This window comes from Dendrobates tinctorius, unplaced genomic scaffold, assembly GCF_039654945.1.
Source record: "Dendrobates tinctorius isolate UK_male_01 unplaced genomic scaffold, ASM3965494v1 ptg000008l, whole genome shotgun sequence".
NCBI lineage: Eukaryota > Metazoa > Chordata > Amphibia > Anura > Dendrobatidae > Dendrobates > Dendrobates tinctorius.
The window spans coordinates 22225196-22248248 of NW_027361676.1; the positions used below are offsets into that span (position 1 = coordinate 22225196).

General features: G+C 42.1%; 1 protein-coding gene across 1 annotated transcript in view; it reads left to right on the plus strand.

Annotated features, from left to right (window-relative positions):
* The window catches only part of GUCY1A1 (guanylate cyclase 1 soluble subunit alpha 1), a 108191-nt gene that overhangs the window by 25291 nt on the left and 59847 nt on the right, over positions 1–23053 (plus strand). The window contains exon 3 of the mRNA XM_073576429.1: positions 17791–17894. Coding sequence (XP_073432530.1) covers positions 17791–17894 — 104 coding nt within the window. The remainder of the gene's footprint in view (positions 1–17790; positions 17895–23053) is intronic.

A 23053-nucleotide genomic window follows, 5' to 3' on the forward strand; every position in this document is an offset into this window, starting at 1 on the left:
ATGTGCCTTGTAAATGACGCAACACACAGCCATTAATATCTAAACTGCTGGCAGCAAAAGTGAGTACACCCCTAAGTGAAAATATCTAAATTGTATCCAAAGTGTAAATATTTTGCATGACCACCATTACTTTCAAGCAATGCCTTAACTGTTTTTGGCATGGCACTCACTAGCGGTTCACAAGTTGCCACTGACAACATCACGGAGCTGGTGGATATTAGACACCTTGCATTTGAGGATTTCCCACCGATGCTTAATAGGGTTTAAATCTTGGCCAGTCCAGCACCTTTATCCTCAGTTTCTTTAGCATGGCAGTGATCATCTTGGAGATGTGTTTGGAGTCGTAATCATTTTGGAATACTGCCTTTCGGTTCATGTCCTGCTTCAGTATGTTGCAGTACTTGTTGTCATTCATGGTTCCTTCAATGAACTGTAGCTCTCCACATCTGGCATCACTCATGTAGCCCAAAACCATTACATTCCCACCACTCCTTCATTGCCCTGGCGGTGTGCTTGTGATCATTATCATGCTGAAAGACCCATCCACGTTTCATCTTCAATGCCCTTGCTGATGGAAGTAGGTTTGCACTCAAAATGTCACGATACATGATCCCATTTTTCATGAACACGAATCAGTCGTCCTGGTCCGAGAAACAGCCCCAAAGCATGATGTTGCCACCCCCATGTTTCAAAGTAGGTATGGTGTTCTTTGGATGCAACTCAGCATTCTGTCTCCTCCAAACACGATGAGTTTTGTTTCTACCAAACAGTTCTACTTTGGTTTCATATGACATTCTCCCAATACTCTTCTGGATAATCCAAATGCTCTCCAGCAAACTTCAGACGGGCCCGGACATGTACTGGCTTAAGCAGGGGGACACGTCTGACACTGCAGGATCTGAGTCCCTGGTGACGTGGTGTGTTACTGATGGTAGCCTTTGTTTCAGTGGTTCCAGCTCAGATCATTTTGACCCCACTGGATGAGATCTTGCATGGAGCCCCAGATTGAGGGAGATTATCAGAGGTCTTGTATGTCTTTCATTTTCTTATTATTGCTCCCACAGTTGATTTCATTACACCAAGCTGCTTGCCTATTGCAGATTCAGTCTTCCCAGCCTGGTGCAGGGCTACAATTTTGTTTCTGGTGTCCTTCGACAGCTCTTTGGTCTTCACCATAGTGCAGTTTGGAGTTTGACTGTTTGAGGTTGTCTTTTATACTGATAACAAGTTCAAACAGATGTTATTACTACAGGTAATGAGTGGAGGACAGAGGAGCCTCTTAAAGAAGAAATTACAGGTCTGTGAGAGCCAGAAATCTTGCATGTTTTTAGGTGATTAAATACTTATTTTCCACCATAATTTGAAAAATAAATCTTGGCAAATCAGACAGGGTGATTTTCTGAATGTGTTTTCTCATTTTGACTCTCATAGTTGTCTACCTATGATGTCAATTACAGGCCTCTCATGTTTTTAAGTGGGAGAACATGCACAATTGGTGGCTGACTAAATACTTGTTTTCCCACTGTATCTATCTATCTAATGTATATATGCTATATACTGTTGAAGTCTCCTTTTTCCATTTGATGTGGCACATGGGAAAATTGAAAAGCCTAGCAGTCCTGTTTTCTATTAAGTTACTAACAAAGCAGTCTGCCTACAGTTTCACACCGATGGCCACATCTTTGACGTTATCACACAAGCACAAATTTAGATAGCTGACAGAATTAGAGCTCTGACCAGAGCTCGACATACATAAATGTCAGTTTCTTGAAGAACACGTTGATCATTTTATGGATAAATGTTGGTATAAAAGCAATTGAACTTTTCAACAAAGGCAGTATAAATAGCATGCGGACATCTGTTCTGTACTTGGGACAAGCATTAATGAGAAATGTCCAGTTTCTTTACAATTATTTAATCAGATATCCGCCTGCATACACTTTTATCATGGTTTTTATTTCTTTATATTGAGATTCTGGAATTTATACCAGTATTTCTGCAGTAAATATTCTCAAACATTTATGTATATGTTATATATACCTAATAAAATATGAAATATAAGCCCACTTTTATAAAAAGTAGCATTGTTTTAGTTTAAATTTCAGCTAATTTATTGAGATTATTCCTAGTTTCCTCATTTACCAATATGATACTTTTGTCAATATACATAACTGTCTTTAAAGGGGTAATTCCATCTCCAAGATTCTATCCGAACGTGCAGTAGGTGTAATAATAATAATATTATCAAATACCTCCAACTAGAAATGTAGTATAGTTCTTCTGATTCGCTATGTCTCTTTTCTCATGTGCAGGCATTGCAGGACCTTAGGTATCCATGGCTACAACCAACGATATTGTGACAGATAGCTAGTTGCTTGTGGTCGTAACCATGGATACCTAAGGTCCTGCAATGCCTGCACATGAGGAAAGAGACATAGCGAATTACAAAAACTATACTGCATTTCTAATTATTAGTATTACACATGCTACTTATTGGGATAGGATCATGGAGATGGGAATACCGCTTTAACTTCACTGGCTGATGTTACTGTTTCCCGACAGGGACATAAATTCAACAGTTTTTTTTCTTATCTCATAACATAATAGCATGGAGGGACAATCTGGGTTAACCACACATGTGCTGTCCGTTTTTTTAACATATTATTTTATGACATATTATGGTCTATTGATTATTTCACACATTATTTTGCAGGCCGATGACATTCACTGCATTAGAAATTATTAAAATATTTCCCAAGGGAGACAATTATTGATTGACTGACAATTCAAAGAGAAAGTAGATGGATATTTACTCACTTTGCAGTGCCACAGGGATCAAGTGAATATTTCTGATTTTCTTCATTATCTGTGACTTTTCTTTATAAGGAATCAGTAATTTCCCCTGTCTGTCTCCAACTGCTACTATAGTAACGTGACTTTTTATTTTTTCTGGACAGCTTGTAAAAAAAAAATCACAGACAGATGATATTATTTACGGACACATTGTAAAATCATTATAAATCATAATGATTATGAGGATAGTTATCTACACCCCATACATTTGATATGACACATCAGATGCATTTACTGTGATATGTAAAATTATGTTAACTACCGTCAAAATAATCTGTATAAATTTTCTCAGCTTCAAAACAAATCACAGACTCCTTCATTTTTTTTTACGGACAGATCAAAAAATTGCCCTAATTTTACGAACTGTCCTGGTATTTCTGGATGGTTGGATTTTTTTTTTTTTTTATATCTAAGTGTTTTAAATACAATAGTAACCTCTTCATTCCACCCTTTCTCTGTTGGTATTGCTCAAGGCTCTGCTACTTCCAGTACCACCTATGACACCCAAATCTACCTTTTATAACCAAGACGTCACCTCTTTGCTGTCCAGAATCCCAGAGTGTCTATCAGCCATATCCAGTTCAAACTTCTAACATTGACGTACAAAGCCGCCCATAGTCTGCCTACATATTGCGCTGAACTATGCTCCCAACATCTTTCTATAAGTAGTCTCTGGTCCTCCCTAGACTTTCTTCTCTGTCTCCACCTTCGGATAAATTCAACATGAAGAGAAAGTCAAACTATAGCTGAAGCCCGGACTTCCTCTTTGTGTTCAGTTTGTCAGAAGGCAGAAACAGTGATGCCAGTGCTGATTGTACGAAGGGGTCACGTGTCATTTTGGAACATTTAATAATTTTCAAACTTTTAATTTTTAAGCTCGAATCGGCACTCGGATCAGAGTGTGCGGCCGCCTAGCAATACATGGAGCCGCACGCCCCGTTCCTGAGTGGCGGCGATATTAACATGCGAGACTCGGCCGTATTTCTCACATGTGTGATCCCGACCTACCTTATGCTGATACCCCATATGTGGTGTGAAACTACTGTTACTCCATATGTGGTGTAAAACAACTGTTTGTCACACAGCAGGGCTCGGAAGCGAATGAGCATCAACTGAATTCTGAAGTTCAATTTTGGCTGGAATAGATTGCAGATGCCACGTCACATTTGAAAAGCCCGACGTGCCAAAACAGCAGAAACCCCCACTTAAGACCCCATTTTGGAAACTGCACCTCTTGAGGAATTCACCTAGTGGTGTAGTGAACATTTACACGATTTACAGAATTGTTTAAAATTAGGCAGATTAAATGGAAAATTACAATTTTTTCCACAAAAATGTTGCTTTGACCCCGAGTTTTTATTTTTCAAAACAGAAGAAAATTAATGGTACAATTTGTTACGCAATTTCTCCTGAGTACGCCCATATCTGGTGAAAAACTACTTTTGAGGCACAGTGCAAAGCTCAGAAGGGAGGGAGCACCATATTGAAGATTAGATTGTGCTGGAATGGTTTGAGGATACCATGTCATATTGGCACAGGCCCTGAGGTGCCAGAACAACAGAACCCTCCATAAGTGACCCCATTTTACAAATTATGTCCCCCATTGAATTCATCTAAGGGTGCAGTGAGCATGTTGACACCACATGTGCCTCACAGAATTTTATACCAATGGGCAATGAAGAAAGAATGATTACATTTTTACCACTATAATGTTGTTTTAGCCTCAAGTTTTTAAGTTTTGTAAAAGCAAATAGGATGAAATGGACCTCACAGTTTGTTGTACAACTTCTCTTGCGTGCGCCAATGCCCTACATGTAATCGGGAATTACTTTTCAGGTACAGTTGAAAGCTCAGATGGCGAAAAAGCGACATATTATAGTGCAAATTTTGCTGCAATAGTTTGCGGGTGCCATGACCCACTTGAAGAGCTTCTGAGGTGCCATAACAGTAGAACCCTCCCCCATAAGTGACCTCTTTTTACAAAGTATACCTCTCAATTCATCTAAAGGTGCAGTTATCATGTTGCAATCCCAGGCAGTGAAGAAAAATACAGTAATTACATTTTTACCACAAAAATTTAGTTTTAACCCCAAATTTTACATTTTTACTTGGGGAAATGGGGAAAAATGGCACCAAATTGTGTCAAACAATTTTTACTAAATGTGGCAATACCCTATATGTGGCACAAATTAACGTAGACTGGTTTGTAGACTCCATATACAGAGCCCTTAAAGGGAACCTGTCACCACTTTTCTGTCCTACCAGCTAAAAATATATAACCTCCTGACTCCCCTTGTATCACCCATAAAAACCTTTTATATTTCTCCCGCGATGTATGCTAATAGGGTCCGTCCAGTCCGATGAGCGTGGCTTCGGTTCCCTGTCCTCGACTTCTGCACACAGTCCTTAACATGGATGACGCAGATCGCTGTAAGATATCGCACCCGCGCAAATGGTTTCTCGCGCATGCGCACTTCTGCTTTTCGGCCTTGCCCACAGTTGGGCAAAGCATACTATGCTATGCACTCGCGAGAAACCATTTGACTGCGCGGGCACAATATCTCACAGCGATCTGCGTCATCCAGATCAAGGACTGCGTTCAGCAGCCGAGGAGAGGGGTGGACTGAGTGAACCAAAGCCACGCCCATCGGACTGGATGGACCCTATTAGCATACATTGTGGGAGAAATATAAAAGGTTTTTATGGGTGATGCATGAGGAGTCAACGGGTTACATAAGTATTTAGGGAATGCATAGTTGACACTGAATAAAATGATAATTTTAGCTGGTAGGACATAAAAGTGACAGGTTCCCTTTTAGTGTCAGAAGAGCAGGATCGCCTCTCAAGTGACTCAATTTTGGAAATTACACCCCTCTGGGAATCTACAGTTGTAGTGACGATGTTGACTTCATGGATGTTTTCCAGAAACATTAAGCAGTGAATGTTGCCGAATGGACAGTGCAAATCTGCCAGTTTAGTGCCTTTATGATGTAGTGCCCATACATTGTAGTGCCCAGTACATTGTAGTGTGCAGTATGTTGTATTGCCCATACATTGTGCCCAGATGGTGCTTCTTGAGACATGCACCAGTAAGGCTAAGTTCACACTTGTGTATGGCTGGTCTGCGTATGCCTGAGTACGTCCTCTCTTAAACTCCACCTATGCTCCGCCTACTTCCGCATGTGTCCTGCGTATCTATCTTTAACATTGGGTACGCAGGCTGGTCTGAGTATGGCTGCGTACGCCCTCCCTTAAGCTCTGCCTACGCTCCACCTACTTCCACATGCGTCCTGCATACTTATCTTTAACAATGGGTATGCAGGGACATGCGTTGTATGCGGATGTGCCCAACAGTCACACGGGAACGCAACATGTTGCATTTCTGTGCAGTAGGTGGGCATGTCAAAACATTGCATGCGGACGCATCCGCCTACAACGCATGTCTCTGCATACCCATTGTTAAAGATAGGTACGCAGGATGCATGCAGAAGTAGGCGGAGCGTAGGTGGAGTGTAGGCGGAGCTTAAGGGAGGACGTACGCAGCCATATGCAGACCAGCCATACGCAGACCAGCCATACGCAAGTGTGAACTTAGCCTAAATTAAACGGGCTCATTGCTGCAAAAATGACAAACATGTGAGCACTAAATGTGGTTTTGGCACACCGTAAAGCTCAGAAGGGGAGGGGCATTTGGATTTTGGAGTGCAGAATTCGTTGGATTTCTTTTGGGAGTGAGGAATCTTAGCACTTTTCTAGAGCTTTTCTGCTACCAGTAACATGGAAATCCCGTATATTCCCTTTGACAGATGATGGACCTGAGTGGGGACTTGCTTTTTTGTGGATTGAGTAGAAGCTTTTATTGAGAACATTTTACAAAACATTTTGGATCAAATTTATCCTGCGCTCTATGCTGAGCACATACAGTACGTTAGGGTTTCCATCTAAATCTCCAAATGATGCGATTTAGATGAAACCACCGATGGGTCCATTCACTTTAACCCCCTTACTCCCAACTCTGACCACTGTCCCTTTATGAGGTAATAACTCTGGAACACTTCCATGGATCCCGGTGATTCTGACATTGTTTTTCTCGTGACATGTTGTACTTCATCTTAGTGGTAACATTTCATTCATATATCTTGCGTTTATTTGTGAAAAAAAAAACTAAATTTGGCAAAAATTTTGAAAATTTCGCAATTTTTCAACTTTGAATTTTCATGCCCTTTCATGCCCTTTCATTTCCCACATGTTTACTTTACATCAGCACAATTTTGGAACCAACTTTTTTTTTTGTTAGGAAATTATAAGGGTTAAAAGTTGACCAGCGATTTCTCATTTTTACAACACCATTTTTTTTTATGTAAATTGCCTCTTCAGAGAGGAAGAGGACTTGAATTCTATAGTGCTACCTGTTGGTAGTAGCGTTCCAACAAGTCACAATCAACCCTTTAACGAGTCTTGTAATATGACTTAGGATACATATCACATTTGAAGTCACTTTGAGGGGTCTATATGATAGACAATACCCAAAAGTGATAAAAACTGCACCCCTGACGGTACTCAAAACCACAGAGAAGTTCAATAACCCTTCAGGTGCTTCACAGGAATTTTTTGAATGTTTAAAAAAGTGAACTTTCAACTTTTTTTCACAAAAAAATTACTTCAGGTCCAATTTTTTTTATTTCACCAAGGGTATCAGGAGAAATTGGACTGCAAAAGTTGTGCAATTTGTCATGAGTACGCTGATACCTGATATATGGGGGAGAACCACTGTTTCGGCGCATGGCAGAGCTCGAAAGGGAAGGGGCGCCGTTTGACTTTTTCAACGCAAAATTGGCTGGAATTGAGATCGGACGCCATGTCACATTTGGAGAGCCCCTAATGTGCATAAACAGTGAAAAACCCCCATAAGTGACCCCGTTTTGGAAACTAGACCCCCCAAGAAACTTATCTAGTTATGTGGTGAGAACTTTGAACCCCCAAGGGCGTCACAGAAGTTTATAACCTACAGTCGTACAATTAAAAAATCATATTTTTTCCACAAAAATGGTCTTTTCACCCCCAATTTTTATTTTCCCATTGGAAAGAGGACCCCAAAAGTTATTGTGAAACTTGTCCTGAGTACGCCGATTCCCCATATGTGAGGGTAAACCATTGTTTGGGCGCATGGCAGGGCTCGGAAGGGAATGAGCGCCATTTGACTTTTTCAACGCAGAATTGGCTTGACGCCATATCACATTTGGAGAGCCCCTGATGTACCTAAACAGTGGAAACCCCCCACAAATGACACCATTTTGGAAACTAGACCCCCTAGGAACTTATCTAGATGTGTGGTGGGTACTTTGAACCCCCATGGGCTTCACATAAGTTTATAATGTACAGCCCTAAAATTAAAAAATCATATTATTTCAACAAAAATGATCTTTTCACCCCCAATTGTTATTTTCTCAAGGGAAACAAGACCCAAAAGTTATTGTGCAAATTCTCCTGAGTACAATGATACCCCATATGTGGAGGTAAACCAGGTAAACCACACTTTGGGCACATAGCAGAGCTCGAAAGGGAAGGAGAACCGCTTGATGCAAAATTGGCTGGAATTGTGATCGGACACCATGTCGCGCTTGGAGAGCCCCTGATGTGCCTAAACTGTGGTAACCCCCCACAAGTGACCGCATTTTGGAAACTAGACCCCCCAAGGAACTTATCTAGATATGTGGTGAGAACTTTGAACCCACAAGTGCTTCACAAAAGTTTATAACGCCCGCGTGAAAATTAAAAAAAAATCATATTTTTTCCACAAACATAATCTTTTAGTCCCCAATTTTTTTATTTTTCCAAGGGTAACAAGAAAAATTGGATGCCAAAAGTTGGTGTCCAAATTGTCCTGAGTACGTGATATCCCATATGTGGGAGAAAACTACTGTATGGGCACACGTCGGGGCTCGGAAGGGAAGTAGTGACGTTTTGGAATGCAGACTTTGTTGGAATGGTCTGCGGGTGTCATGTCACATTTGGAGAGCCCCTGATGTGCCTAAACTGTGGAAATCCCCCACAAGTGACCCCATTTTGGAAAATAGACCCCCCCAAGGAACTTATCTAGATGTGTGATGAGCACTTTGAACCCCCAAGTGCTTCACAGAAGTTTATAATGTAGAGCCATAAAAATAAAAAAAATCTTATTTTTTTCCACAAAAATGATATTTTTGCCCCCAATTTTTTATTTTCCCAAGGGTAACAGGAGAAATTGGACCCCAAAAGTTGTTGTGCAATTTATCCTGAGTAGGTTGATACCCTATATGTGCCCCATATGTGGGGGTAAACCACTGTTTGAGCGCATGGCAGAGCTTGGAAGGGAAGGAACACCGTTTGACTTTTTCAACGCAGAATTGGCTGGAATTGAGATGTGCCTAAACAGTGGAAACCCCCCAATTCTAACTCCAACCCTAACCCCAACAGACCCCTAACCCTAATCTCAGCCCTAACCCTAATAGGAAAATGGAAATAAATACATTTTTTAATTTTATGATTTTTCCCTAACTAAGATGGTGATAAAGGGGGGTTTGATTTACCAGGGGAAGAGTCCTGAGGAGATCATTTGCATATACCCAGTGCCTTCTGGGATAAGTGAAGAATCTCTGCGAGCTCAACGATCACTGGGTTTTGGCTGTTGCAGCTGAAATTTTGGCTCATTTTTCATCATTTTGAAATCTCAATATGGAAGAGGCCAGGAGCCATTTGGTGAGCTGCATTTATTGCTACATGTTCACAGACTTACCAGTGGAAAAGCCAAACTTCACATGCCACAAATGCAAGCTTGTGGCCCTGTTGGAGGAAAAGTTGCAAAATCTCGAAGAGAGGTTAGCTACGTTGAAGATCATTAAGGAAGGTGAAGAGTTCTTAGACAGAGCAGAATTATCTCTTTATGTTACAGAAAGAGAAGAAATTCGAAGTGCACCTGAAGAAACAGAGGAATGGAAGCATGTGACCCAGAGAAGCAGGAGGATTGGGAGGCAGTCAGCACCCATACTGCTCAGGAACCAGTACCAGGCTCTCACGCAGGAGAACGATGAAGAAATACATCAGGATAAGACTTTGCCCACAAACAGCTACTTTGTACGCCTTCAGAATCCTCCTGGATGGAGAAAGAAAAATGTTGTGAAGAAGAAACGGAGAGTGGTGGTCATGGGGGATTCCCTGTTGAGAGGAACAGAGGCCGGATATAACTTCAAGAGAAATGTGCTGTCTTCCAGGTGTAAAAATTAAAGATGTGTCTGACAGGATATCAGGACTCTTCAGACCTACAGATGACTACCCATTCCTGCTACTACATATGGGGACAAATGACACAGCAAGAAACGACCTGGAAACCATCTGCAGAGACTTTGAAAACTTAGGCAAGAAAGTGAAAGAACTGGGAGCGCAGGTGGTCTTCTCTTCCATCCTCCCAGTGGATGGCCATGGAACAAGGAGGTGGAATAAGATTCTGCAGGTGAACAACTGGCTACGTCGATGGTGCCGTCAGCAAGGATTTGGATTTCTGGATCACGGAGTGAATTACCTATATGATGGACTACTTGCTAGAGATGGGGTGCACCTTACGAAGACTGGAAAACATGTATTTGGAAGTCGCCTTGCTACACTCATCAGGAGAGCTTTAAACTAGAACAATGTGGGAAGGGAAGCAAAAAGCCTGAAAAAGCCATACACCTGGCAAATGCTATTGAGAACTCTGCTATTAGAAGTGGAAAGGAAGAACAAAGACAAAAGAATCTAAATAATAAAAATATTGGAGAAAGAGAAACCAATCACAAACTAAAATGTTTCTATACTAATGCACGAAGCATGGGCAACAAACAAAGAGAACTGGAGCTACTAACACAGGAAAAGAAATTTGATGTCATTGGAATCACTGAAACTTGGTGGGACGATACACATGATTGGAATACAAGACTAGAAGGATACAACTTATTTGCAAGAAACAGACTTGATAAATGAGGAGGAGGTGTCGCATTGTATGTTAGAAACACGTATTTCTGCACAGAGATTGAAGCTTCAGAGACTGGGAGTTCTGTGGAAACTGGGTAAGAATACAAGGACAGATCAATGGAAAGGACACCATTGTAGGCATTTACTACAGGCCGCCTGTGCAAGCTGAAGATATGGATTAACTCTTTTTGCATCAAATGACCAAGTTCTCCAAAAAATATGACATAGTTGTAATGGGAGATTTCAACTATCCAGACATTTGTTGGGAATCTCTCAGGCAAAACTAGCAGGTCAAGGAAATTCTTATCCTCTCTTGCTGACAACTTTATCTTCCAAAAGGTAGGGGAGAAAACAAGGGGATCTGCTACCTTGGATCTAAATCTTATAAACAGGGAGGAAATGGTTGAGGAGGTAAAAGTGGCTTGGAACCCTAGGAGGTAGCGACCATGCTATTTTAGAATTTTGGATAACTACAGGAGGAAGACCTGTGAAGACTCAGACGTCAAGATTAGATTTCAGAAAGGCAGATTTTAAGGGATTCAGAAAGAGAATTGGAGGGATCCAATGGCTGGATATCCTTAAAGACAAAAATGTCCAGGAAGGATGGGAAATCTTGAAAAATGAAATTCTCAAAGCACAATTGTTAACAATTCCGAAAAGAGGGAAGAATAGGAAGCATTTAAGGAAACCAGGATGGATGAACACAGAACTTAAGCACATGCTAAAAAGGAAAAAAGAAATGTTTATAAAATGGAAAGAGGGAGGCATATCTAAAGAAGAATATAATGCTGTCTGCAGAACCTGCATGGCACAAATCAGATTATCTAAAGCTGACAATGAATTGAGGCTTGCAAGAGACATCAAAAACAATAATAAAGGATTTTAGGGATATGTCAAAAGTAAAAGAAAAGTCAAAGATGCTATAGGATTTTTACAGGATGAAAATGATGAAATGGTAAGACAGGATGTCGAGAAGTCCGAACTTTTAAATTCCTATTTTGCATCTGTTTTCTCTCAGAAAGGAAATGTAACATCAACTGTTCTTCACTGTCCTATTAAGGGAATAGAAGAATCCAGGATATCTATAAACAGAAATATAGTGAGGAAACACTTAGCTAACCTAAATGAATTCAAGTCTCCAAGTGCAGATGAATTACACCTGTTATGAATGAGTGACCGGAGGAGGAAAAAACAAAAATACAAGCTAAGTCCAGAAAACCGGAGAGGTTGGTAGCTAGCGGATTGCAGACCCCTGATCCTATTCACAACAACTAACAGTAGCCGTGGGGTGTTCCTACGGTGGTCCTAGACACCTCGTTCACAGCCGGAGAACTAAATAAACCTAAAGAAAGAAAGGGGAAATCTAAACTGCCCCAGAGCAGACCCCAAAGCAATAGACAGCCCCCAACATGTATTGACAGTGAAAACAGATGAAAACACAGACAGAAAGACAGGCTGAGCAAACGATGGGGCCCTCACTAACGAGATAGGACAGGAAAGAAAAGCAACTGTCTGCAATCACGCAAAACCCTACCAAAAATAATGTCCAACACATCTGATAGAAAAGGCCCTGAAGTCACTAGACTTCAGAATCACTATATCAGCACTCAAGTATCTTCTGAAAACAGAGCAAAGAGATCAACTGATCAGAGACAAAAATGGAGTTCAGCCAGTCCCAACCAGGGCTGGCTGAACACAAACACCAGTAAACCAGACAAAATCTCATGGAACAATAGCAGAGCAAAAACTTAGCTTTAGTAGACAGGACCAAACTAGAGGCCAGAGCTCTGAACAGAGAGGTTCACCAGCAACCCAGCAGGGCGTCGGCAGCCTTATATCCACTCAGAGATTCCGGATGTCCAATCACACTCCACCTGTTCAGATGACAGGTTTTTCCCATCCAAATCAATTTCACTACCTCCTTTCACCAGCAGAGGGAGTTCATCGGACATCAAAGGTGAAGGAGAAAATGAGCTCATAACATACACCCCAGAGTACTGAAGGAGATAACAGAAGAAATTTTTGGACCCCTCTCCATAATCTTTGAAAATTCTTGTAGAACAGGAGAAGTCCCAGAAGACTGGAGAAGAGCAAATGTTGTTCCTATCTTCAAAAAGGGGAAGAAGGTGGACCCAGGCAACTATAGGCCAGTGAGTCTGACTTCTATACCAGGAAAGATCTTTGAACAAATCATTAAACAACATGTATGTCAGTACCTGGATAAGAATGAAGTGATTAAACAGAGTTCGCCCCCGGCAGTTCGCCCCCGGCAGTTCGCCCCCAGCAGTTCGCCCCCGGCAGTTCGCCCCCGGATGTTTCGCCCCCAGCAGTTCGCCCCCGGATGTTTCGCCCCCAGCAGTTCGCCCCCGGATGTTTCGCCCCCAGCAGTCTGTCCCCGGATGTTTCGCCCCCAGCAGTTCGCCCCCAGATGTTTCACCCCCAGCTTTTGGTGTCAACATACAGGGAACAAAACATCTATGGCTGAACATACCTGGGGGTAAAATATACAGGACTCCAATTGCTGGGGATTCTTGTGGCTGCCTTTTCAACAGCTCTATTGGCTGGCTTTAAAGGAGTATTATCACCCTAGAACACAAAAAAAACTGACATACTTACCTGTTGCAGCTGCAGCTCTTGGGTCCAGGAGTGCAGTCTAGCGGTTCCCCGTGACGTCTTCTCCTGCTTCTGACTGTCTTTTCATCTTGCCTGGATCACTGATCCATGAAGCATGAAGAATGCCGTGGCAGTGAGGCCAAATGTCTCCTGGCCGCTCACTGACATGACGTCACTCCTGCCCCATTCATCAGTCAATCCATGGGGGCAGGATGCCTCTCCTGTCACCAAAACACTGCTGCACATGCATAGTGCCGCGATGAGATCAAGCAGAAGAAGAGGATGCTGGGAAGAAGGAGAGAACTCGTGGTGGCCTCCGGATCCAGCATGGCGATCGCCAGCCCACACAGTCAGGAGAAGATCAGGCAAAGATGAGCAGAAGACCTCTAGGTAAGTACCAGGAGGGGAAGATCGGCAGCATGCTTACCACAACATGATTGCTGAAAGCATGCTGCCTTATTTTGCTGTTCGGCATGAGAATACCCCTTTAATGCAGGCTATGTATGGAAGCAGGGGGACTGTTGACTGACTACAGGGTTAATCCCACCAACCATCTCTGCAGAACTGAGATACTGGATTTGGTGAACTAAAGTGGTGGTTAACCAGCTTCTACAGAACCTCTTTATCAGGTCTTCAGAAGGGGGGTTTTGGGATTAGCCCTCACAGAACACTCTGGCAGTACGCCAAAGAATGGGGCAGCAGATAAAAGTGGTATTCTCACTTCAGGATCCCTTTTTCGGTTGATGCCCATTCCTCAGATTAGGCCAAGAATAGGGTCCAGATGTATTCTGCATTGAATCAGCTGTTTATCAGCAGCTTTCAGCACCAACGACAAGGACAAGTGACTGGAAGCTGCAGCCATAGCAGCTTGGTAAAGAGCTGATCCACCGTGACATGCCTTATACAGGGGCATGCACTGCTCTGTGCAGAGAAATGCAGGTTCTGGACGGGACTCGATTGTGTGCATCTGGTCTTTCAGTAACAAACGGCCCTTTAGGGACAGCCATTAAATTGGTGTGGCCCTTGGTGAATATGAGTTTGACACCCCTGACCTATGACAAGTGACCATCATTTTACTGTCATGTACTAGTGGTGTTACACTTAATGGCTTCTTTTTGTCATCCATTGCATATCATACTATATCTAGTGATGAGCAAACCCGATCTGTAAAGTTCAGGTTTCGTATCGAACATTGCCTGCTCCGGTTCAACCACAGCGACCCAAAACAGGCAATGTTTGGAGTTTGCTCATCAGAAAATAAAAATCGCTTCTCTCCCCTTTGCCATGGTCCCTACCTGTGTGGAGAGTCTTCTTGATCAAGGGAATCCCTAGCTAGGAATAATGAAAAGGATTCTCTCGGGAACGAAGACATATTCACACAATGTGGACGTGCATGGAAGAGGATTGAAGAGGACCCTCCGCGTCTGTCGGTACCTCATAGAACCATAGGAAAAAGGATGATCACAAGGCAATTATTTGTGTGTATAAAAATATAATTTTTATTGAAACAAATTCATTAAAACCATACTGCCAAAACTGGGGAAGTAGGAGAGTACACATACACTCATTGCTCACAGTCATTCATTAAACGCGCAAATCCAGGAAGAGACAGCTACCACGAAAACGGATAGACATAGGGACTGCCAGCAATATATTGCAGCTACAAGGGGCAGAACTAAAAAAGCCCTAATAATAAACTACTACAAATATTAATATAGCCATAATTATATCACAAGCTGTATAGGCCACATCACAGATTATGATCTAGATGTCAACCATAAAACAATGCCGCTTGCCTGGCAATAACCCTCATACCCACATCCGGGTGGTGAGCATCACTTCTGGTCGCGCGGTATACCACGCTGCGGCTGGGAGATATAAATAATGGAGACACATGGTTGGTAGCAGGCCCCTTGAGAAAGGAGCCGAAACACGCGTTGGGGTGGATGCGCTAGTCCAGGAGGTAGCGGCACCCTGTATAAAAGATACCCAAAGGTAATTTTATCTGATTATATTAAAAAACACATTCCCCTTGAAAAAGCAAATGTGAAACGCGCGATGGGGTACCGCCACTACTTAAGGTAATGTAGCAACACTTTTTCTTTTATATATCTTCCTTATACCTTAGCTTTCAAATCTCTAATATGTACTCTGGTCATTTCTGCCACATGGATTAACTTTTCTCTACCTGGAGTTGCATATTTTTTCTTGGACACTTAGGCTAGTTTCACACTAGCATTACTGGGCGCAGCGCAGGGCCGCTGCTAAGCTCTGCCCCGGCCGTGCCTCCTCCGGTCAGCTCCTCCGATCGCATGGCGCTGCATGCGATCAGCATACCCTATACTTAGCGTTGGGTATGCTGGTCATGCGCTGGTCCACTTTCGCCCGCGCATCTGCCCTTTTTGCGCTGCGGCGACGTGCGCCAAACACACTGTGTTGCATTTTTGTGCGCGCAAAAAGGGCGGATGCGCGGCAGAGAATTTTGGGATGAATTCACAATAAATTTTCCTAATCAGAAGCATCCGTTGTTCATATGTCACATTAAAAACTCACATTTTGCTTCAGATTTTCTGATTTTATAAAAGAAACGTTAAATTGAAGCAAAATCTGGTGTGAAGATGCTAAACAATAGTTTTTTCTACGACATGTATTCTCCCAGTGGAAAATGATATATTCCTCTTTAAAAATGCTTCCAAGCTTCAAAAATGTCACATTTTCAAAGTCGTGAAAGGAATAACGGCAGCAGAAACTAGCAAAATGCAGAATTCCATGATAATAAAAGGTTTACATCAGGAAAAACGAGCAAACATGTAAGAAGTATTTGTGAAAAAAAGCATACTAACTCAACGGTTCATTAGGTTGGGGTCATATGCAGCGTAAATGTCTAAATCCCATCCACATGCTCATGAAAAAATGCACTGTTAAAAAAATGACATGCAGTGCAGCAGTGGCATACCTACCATGTAGGCAGGGGACGCCACTGCCCCCGGGTCGTCAGGGGCCTGCTGCCAAGGGGCGAAAAATCCAGGGGCGAAACATCCGGGGGCGAACTGCTAGAGGTGAAACATCCGGGGGGGCGAACTGCTGGGGGCGAAACATCCAGGGGCGAACTGCTGGGGGCGAAAAATCTGGGGAGAAACATCCAGGGGCGAACTTCTGGGGGCGAAAAATCCAGGGACGAAACATCCGGGGGCGAAATGCTGGGGGCGAAACATCCAGGGGCGAACTGCTGGGGATGAAAAATCCGGGGGCGAAACATCCAGGGGCGAACTGCTGGGGGCGAAACATCCGGGGGCGAACTGCTGGGGGTGAAAAATCCGGGAGCGAACTGCCGGGGGCGAACTGCTGGGGGCGAGCTGCTGGGGGTGAAATGTATGGGGGCGAATCCTCCTGGGGGCGAAATGATAGGGGTGAAATGTGCGGGGGCGAAATGTACCTGGGGGCAAATTGCTGGGGGCGAACTGCTGGGGGCGAAACTTCCTAAAACTGGTATAGGCACACTGTGTTTTATCAAGACCATAGTCAGCGCAGCCGTCTACCAGGAAATTTTAGAGCACTTCATGCTTTCCTCTGCTGTCAAACTTTTTGGAGATGACACTGCCAAAAGTACCAATTCCTGGTTTAAAAACAACAGTATCACTGTGCTTGAATGGCCAGCAAACTCGCTTGACCTTAAAGCCATAGAGAATCTATGAGGTACTGTAAAGAGGAAGATGAGAGACACAAGACCCAACAATGCAGACGAGCTGGAGGCTGCTATCAAAGCAACCTGGGCTTCCATAACACCTCAGCAGTGCCAAAGGCTGATAGCCTCCATGCCATACCACATTTATGCAGTAATTGATGCCAAAAGAGCCCCGACCAAGTACATTTCAGTGGGGCCAACATTTCGGATTTTAAAATCATTTTTCAAGCTGGTGTTATAAAGTATTCTAATTTACTGAGATAATGACTTTTGAGTTTCCATTGGCTGTAAGCCATAATCATCAACATTAACAGAAATAAACACATGAAATAGATCACTCAGTGATGACTCTATTTAATATACAATTTTCACTTTTTGTATTGAGTAACTGAAATAAATTAACTTTTTGATGATATTCTAATTTTTTGAGATGCACCTGTACCACTTTGTGAAAAGAAATACAAGGATGCAGCACAAAGAGTTACAGAATCAGCCAAGAGTTGAATACACAATATAAATGAACAATTCCCAACTAAATATCCATTACTGTTACTTGTGAAACAATACATTAGAGTAGCTTGGCACAGTCATGTTTAGATTTGTCATGTGTTCATTGTACTGAATGTAATTACATCTTATTGTTCTATCTGCAGATCTACTTGTGTTACGTTCAAGCTGCCTGCTTTACCAGTATGTGCAAAAGCTGCTGAGAGAGAAGATTTTGAGAAAATTGTTCTAGACCAATCAAGTGCTGCAGGTATTATTTTTTGTATTCACTTTCTAAAGACAATATTTAATTATAGCCATTAGACATTGCACTGTGGTTTATGAAGGGTGAGGGATGTAGCAAGTTGTAAAGTTTCTGTTTAACTTTACTAACTGGAATCTAACTAGTTGTGGCCACACATTTATCTCTAATTTGTATTAATTTTCATAGATAAGCTCCATTGTGCATTGTTTCATTTCATTGGAGAACATGAAAAGTATTAGATACAGGGGCATGTGCTGAATTATTAAAGGGAAACTGTCAACAGCAAAAATGCTATTAACCTGCAGATATGGGGTTAATCTACAGGGTAATAGCATTATTAACCTGCCTGGTGCTGGCACATTGAAAAAATTAGCTTTATCCCCCTGGCAGAATTCGGTTTCCCAGGTCTCTTCTACACGTTCCCAAAGTTGGTGCATACTGATCCACTCATTTGGGTATGTATGCAGCTTTTTTTTCAACTCTACCCACATGTGGTCGATTGATATGAGGTCTGGGGACTATGGGGGTCAATCCAGCACGACTAGTTCATTGTCACTGAACAATTTATTTGCCAATCTCTACTTATGCTTTGGGTCATTGTCTTGCTGGAACGCTATGTCATCCTTTTCATACTCATAGTACTCGAGTATATGAAGTAACTTGTCTAGTAGGATACTCACATATAGTTTAGCATTGAGACCACCATTGATCCTGGTCAAGTACCCAATGCCTTTTGCTGTAAAACAACCCTATATTTCCTCCACCAAACTTGACTTTTGTCTCATCACTCCAAATCATCCTTCTCCAATCTTCTACTGTCCACTTTTTGAACTTTTTTGTAAACTCGAGCTGTCCATCTTATGACGATATTGAAGTCAAGGCTTCTTCACCTTTTTTCAGGCCATCATTCCAGCCTCGCACGGTGCTATTATGAAGCATATGAGCCACCTCCACTGTCATGTTTGTCGTGTCAGAACTGATAGACCTTGTGATGCACCCACTTGTTGACTTCGATATTTTGTCTAAGCGCCCACCTCTTGGCTTTTGAAAGGATAGCTGGACTTGATTTTGTATTCTTCCAACTGCCATGGCACTCACATGATGCAGTTTGGCAATTTTCTTGGCCGAGTGACCATTATCGATGACCTGGATGATGCTGTTTCTCTTTTCTTGGGAAAGTTTCTTCATTGCTGCCTCTTGATTTGAACCCGTGATTTTTCACTTGGGAATTAAGCTAATAACACACTGAGCTATTAGGGAATGTGAGAACATGTTGTAATTTTTAGTACACAGGAAGAAAAAGATTTTTCCACTACCAGGAACAAAACAGTAAAAATGCAGTGCCATGACAAGAATCTGCATAGCTATCTATATGCTAAGTCGTTGCAAGTCAAATTTATGTATGAGATAGCAAAGATGATTTTCTGCACAGTGATGGTAGCCTCAGGTTTGAAGCAGTGGTGGATGGTAAGATATGGAGCCTGAAAGTCAAAAGTTTTAAACAATATTACCCTTTTGCTCATCAGTGTACCAAGAAAATGCCAGGCTGGCTGTGGCTTTCTCTGGCAAAATCGATCATCTGACCACTGTAGGGGTTACATTCTGAAAGGGTTTGTGTCTCTTTGCTACAATTGTTGATACTGGATTTTGTCCATCTAAATGTCCTGTATGTTGAAGTTTGCAGGTGTGCCTAGGCTATATGCCGGCACACTGGAGCTAAGGAACTAAAAGCAAAAGAAAAGAAACTAATAGGCTGATGATGCTTTTACACAGAAAGATTATAATTATCATTAATGAGCATTTTTATGAATGCTCATTTCACGATTATCTTTAAATATGAAGAGGCTACCGATCACCTGATGGACAAACAAAACGCACATTCATGGTTTTAAATGATCTCTTGTTCTGCTCAAAAGATCATCTCTCTTGACAGCACCTCATCCTTTATAAACAGGACTCGTGCTGCCGAGAACAATGGTAGTCTATGCGCACTGAACGAACAATTATAGATTGTTCGATACACATTATTCAGCGCGCTCTGCTTGTGTAAACAGGCTGTTGAGCGACCACATATCTCTGAATATTTTCTGATCAGCGGACGTTTAATGAGGCTAGTTGGTCCATGAAAACAATATGGATTTTAACATTTGTATTGGGACTATATATAAATTGGGTTTATATATAATGTTCTGCTCATCATAATGTGAGAATCAAGTCAGTATTATGAGAGGCAAATGAAGCTCCCAGAACTTACCAGGTTTTGTATCACTAATTGATTGAAGGGAGGTAAAAGATAATTTAATGTATATTGCACAGACAAGAAAATAAATGGAGCACTCATCCGGTCTTGTTGAATCCCTTTAATCTAAATTAGAGGATACCAACATCTCAATAAAGTGCATGGGACGTTGTGCAGGAGACAGGGGAGTGAGCAGGTGAACAAGCCTCATGGATGATGGCCGTTTCGGGCTGTTGCTGCGCTTCTATGGGCCCATGTTAGCCACGGTGATACAACACTTCCTTTTAATAAGGATTGGAGAGTGGTTGAACACATGATGATGAAAGTGACACGTGAAAACAATACATACATGATTACGGGTAATACATTGGTTTATCACCTTACTGACATATCCAGTTTAACATTTAAACCTAATGGACCTTGAGCATCCGTACCTAAGATCCATTTGCCTTCTCTTTTTAATAATAATGTATTAAGATCACCACCCTGTTTGGGGTATTCTATAGGTTAAATTCCTGCAAAACTTAAAGCATTTGGATCTGCATTGTGTACCTCTCTTCTGTGTTTTATTAATGTTAGCGATCCTTTCCCTGTTAATATAGAATGGGAATGTTCCCTAAATCTTATGTTCATTGATCTGATTGTTTTCCCAATATAAAAAAAAAGACTTCTACAAAAAAAATCATATAAATTACCGTATTTAGACACATCCCAAATTTTTAGAAGAAAAATAAGAAAAAAAACTTTAAATAAAATGCCACCGTCTCCGGTAAGCAATAAGACGCATGGATTATAAGATGCACCACCATTTTATTAAAAAAAAAAAAAAGTTTTTTCCTATTTTCTCCTCAAAATTTGGGGTGCGTCTTCTAATCAGCCATATACGGTAATTAATTCTTCTACAGAAAGTGTGACTGTTCCAATTTTTACATTTTTTCCCACTATGTGTAAATGGAAAAAAGAACAATTCCCACAACAAAAATTTTCATATTGGATTTTTTTCATTCAACCCCATCATTTTTTAAATTTTTTTTTCCACAAATCTCTTAGGCACCAAAATATCATCTAAATTTTGACTTTTTTGTAGCTGATTAACAGTTTATTGCTACTGCTGTTAAGTCTTTATCGCTTTCTAAGAGGTGCCAATTTCTTTTTATTGCAGATCTAATCAAATTCATGTTTGGATTACTGTATGTTTAAACGTAAAGACAAATCTCTTATTATTTCCCAATTATTATCATTTTTTTTATTTGTCTTCTGTTTTAAAATTCCACTTGATTTTTCTCACCTGCTTTCTCCCTGGTTTTAATAAGTATATCCTTAAGGTAACCTTTTTTTTTTTTTTTTTTTAAATTGTCAACTCATCTGCTTGCTTAGAAAAACCTGCTTCACTGTTATTAATATCTGCGTATATAAATTCACTACATCAATTGATGCCAGCTTAAAATCTTGTAAATCGATCTCTAAGGCTATGTGCCCACGTTGCGTGTTAAAACGCACAGTGAAAACCGGACTCCTTCCCAGAAATCGCGCGTTTTTTTCTGCGCGATTTCACCACACTTTTACCGCGATTCTGTTCGCGATTTTGCTTCGATTTTCTCAAGCACTTTCCAAGCGATTTGAAGCATCGCTTGGAAAGTGATTGACAGGTTGGTCACACTCGTCAAACATAGTGTTTGACAAGTGTGGCCAGCTCTTTACTATTGAGGCCGCCTATGCGGCATCAATAGTAAGGCTGAGTTCACACGTGGCGTTTTTTTCGCGTTTCCGCGGCTGTTTTAACCGCGCGATTTTGCCGCGAAAACGCGAAAAATAAGCATCCCATGCATTCCTATGGGATTCCGCAATGCTGTGCTAATGCTGCGGTTTTTACCGCGGCGGAATCGCTTCGCGGTAAAAACCGCAGCATGCTCATTAATTTGCGGAATCGCGGCGATCCCGCACCCATAGGAATGCATTGTGCCGCTTACTTCCCGCATGTGGCTGTGCACACCATGCGGAAAGTAAGCAGAGCATTTGCGGATGGTACCCACGGTCCGGAGGAGAGGAGACTGTCCTCCGGGCTTTGGGTACCATACCCCTGTAAAAAATAGAATTTAAAAATAAAAAATATTGTTATTCTCACCCTCCGGTGTCCCGCGCAGCCTTCCCGCCTCTCTCCACGCTCCCGTTCCCAGTAGTCCTTTGCGAAAATGCCCGCGATGACGTCCGTTCTCGCGGGATCGCGAAGTCTCGCGGTCATTCGCGCGACGTCATCGTGAATTACCGCGAGACGTCGCGATCCCGCGAGAACGGACACCATCGCGGGCATTTTCGCAAAGGATTACTGGGAACGGCTGCGCGGGACGTCGGAGGGTAAGAATACAACCATTTTTTATTTTTTTTTACATTCTATCTTTTACTACTGATGCTGCATAGGCGGCCTCAGTAGTAAAACGTTGGTCACACTTGTCAAACACTATGTTTGACGAGTGTGACCAACCTGTCAATCAGTTCTCCAAGCGATGCTACAGATCGCTAGCATTTTGCAAGCTAATTACACTTGCAAAATGCTAGTTTTTCCGCGGGAAAATCGCGGGAATTTAAAATGCGATTTTCCCGCGGACTGGAATTCCGGAATTCTCGCGGTAATTTCCGCTAGAGTTCCGGTACGTGTGCACTTAGCCTAAAAGATAAAATGTAAAAAATGATAAAAAATCGGGGTATATTTACCTTCCGACGTCCCGCGTTGCCATCCCGGGCCTCAGCGTTCCCAGTAATGCCTTGCGAGACCTGTGATGACGTTGGTCTCGCGTTACTATAGCGATCTCGCGAGACCGCTAGAGTCACGCGAGACTACGTCATCACAGGACCTTGCCGCAAGGCATTACTGTGAACGCTGAGGCCCGGGAATGCAGCGCGGGACGTCGGAAGGTAAATATACCCC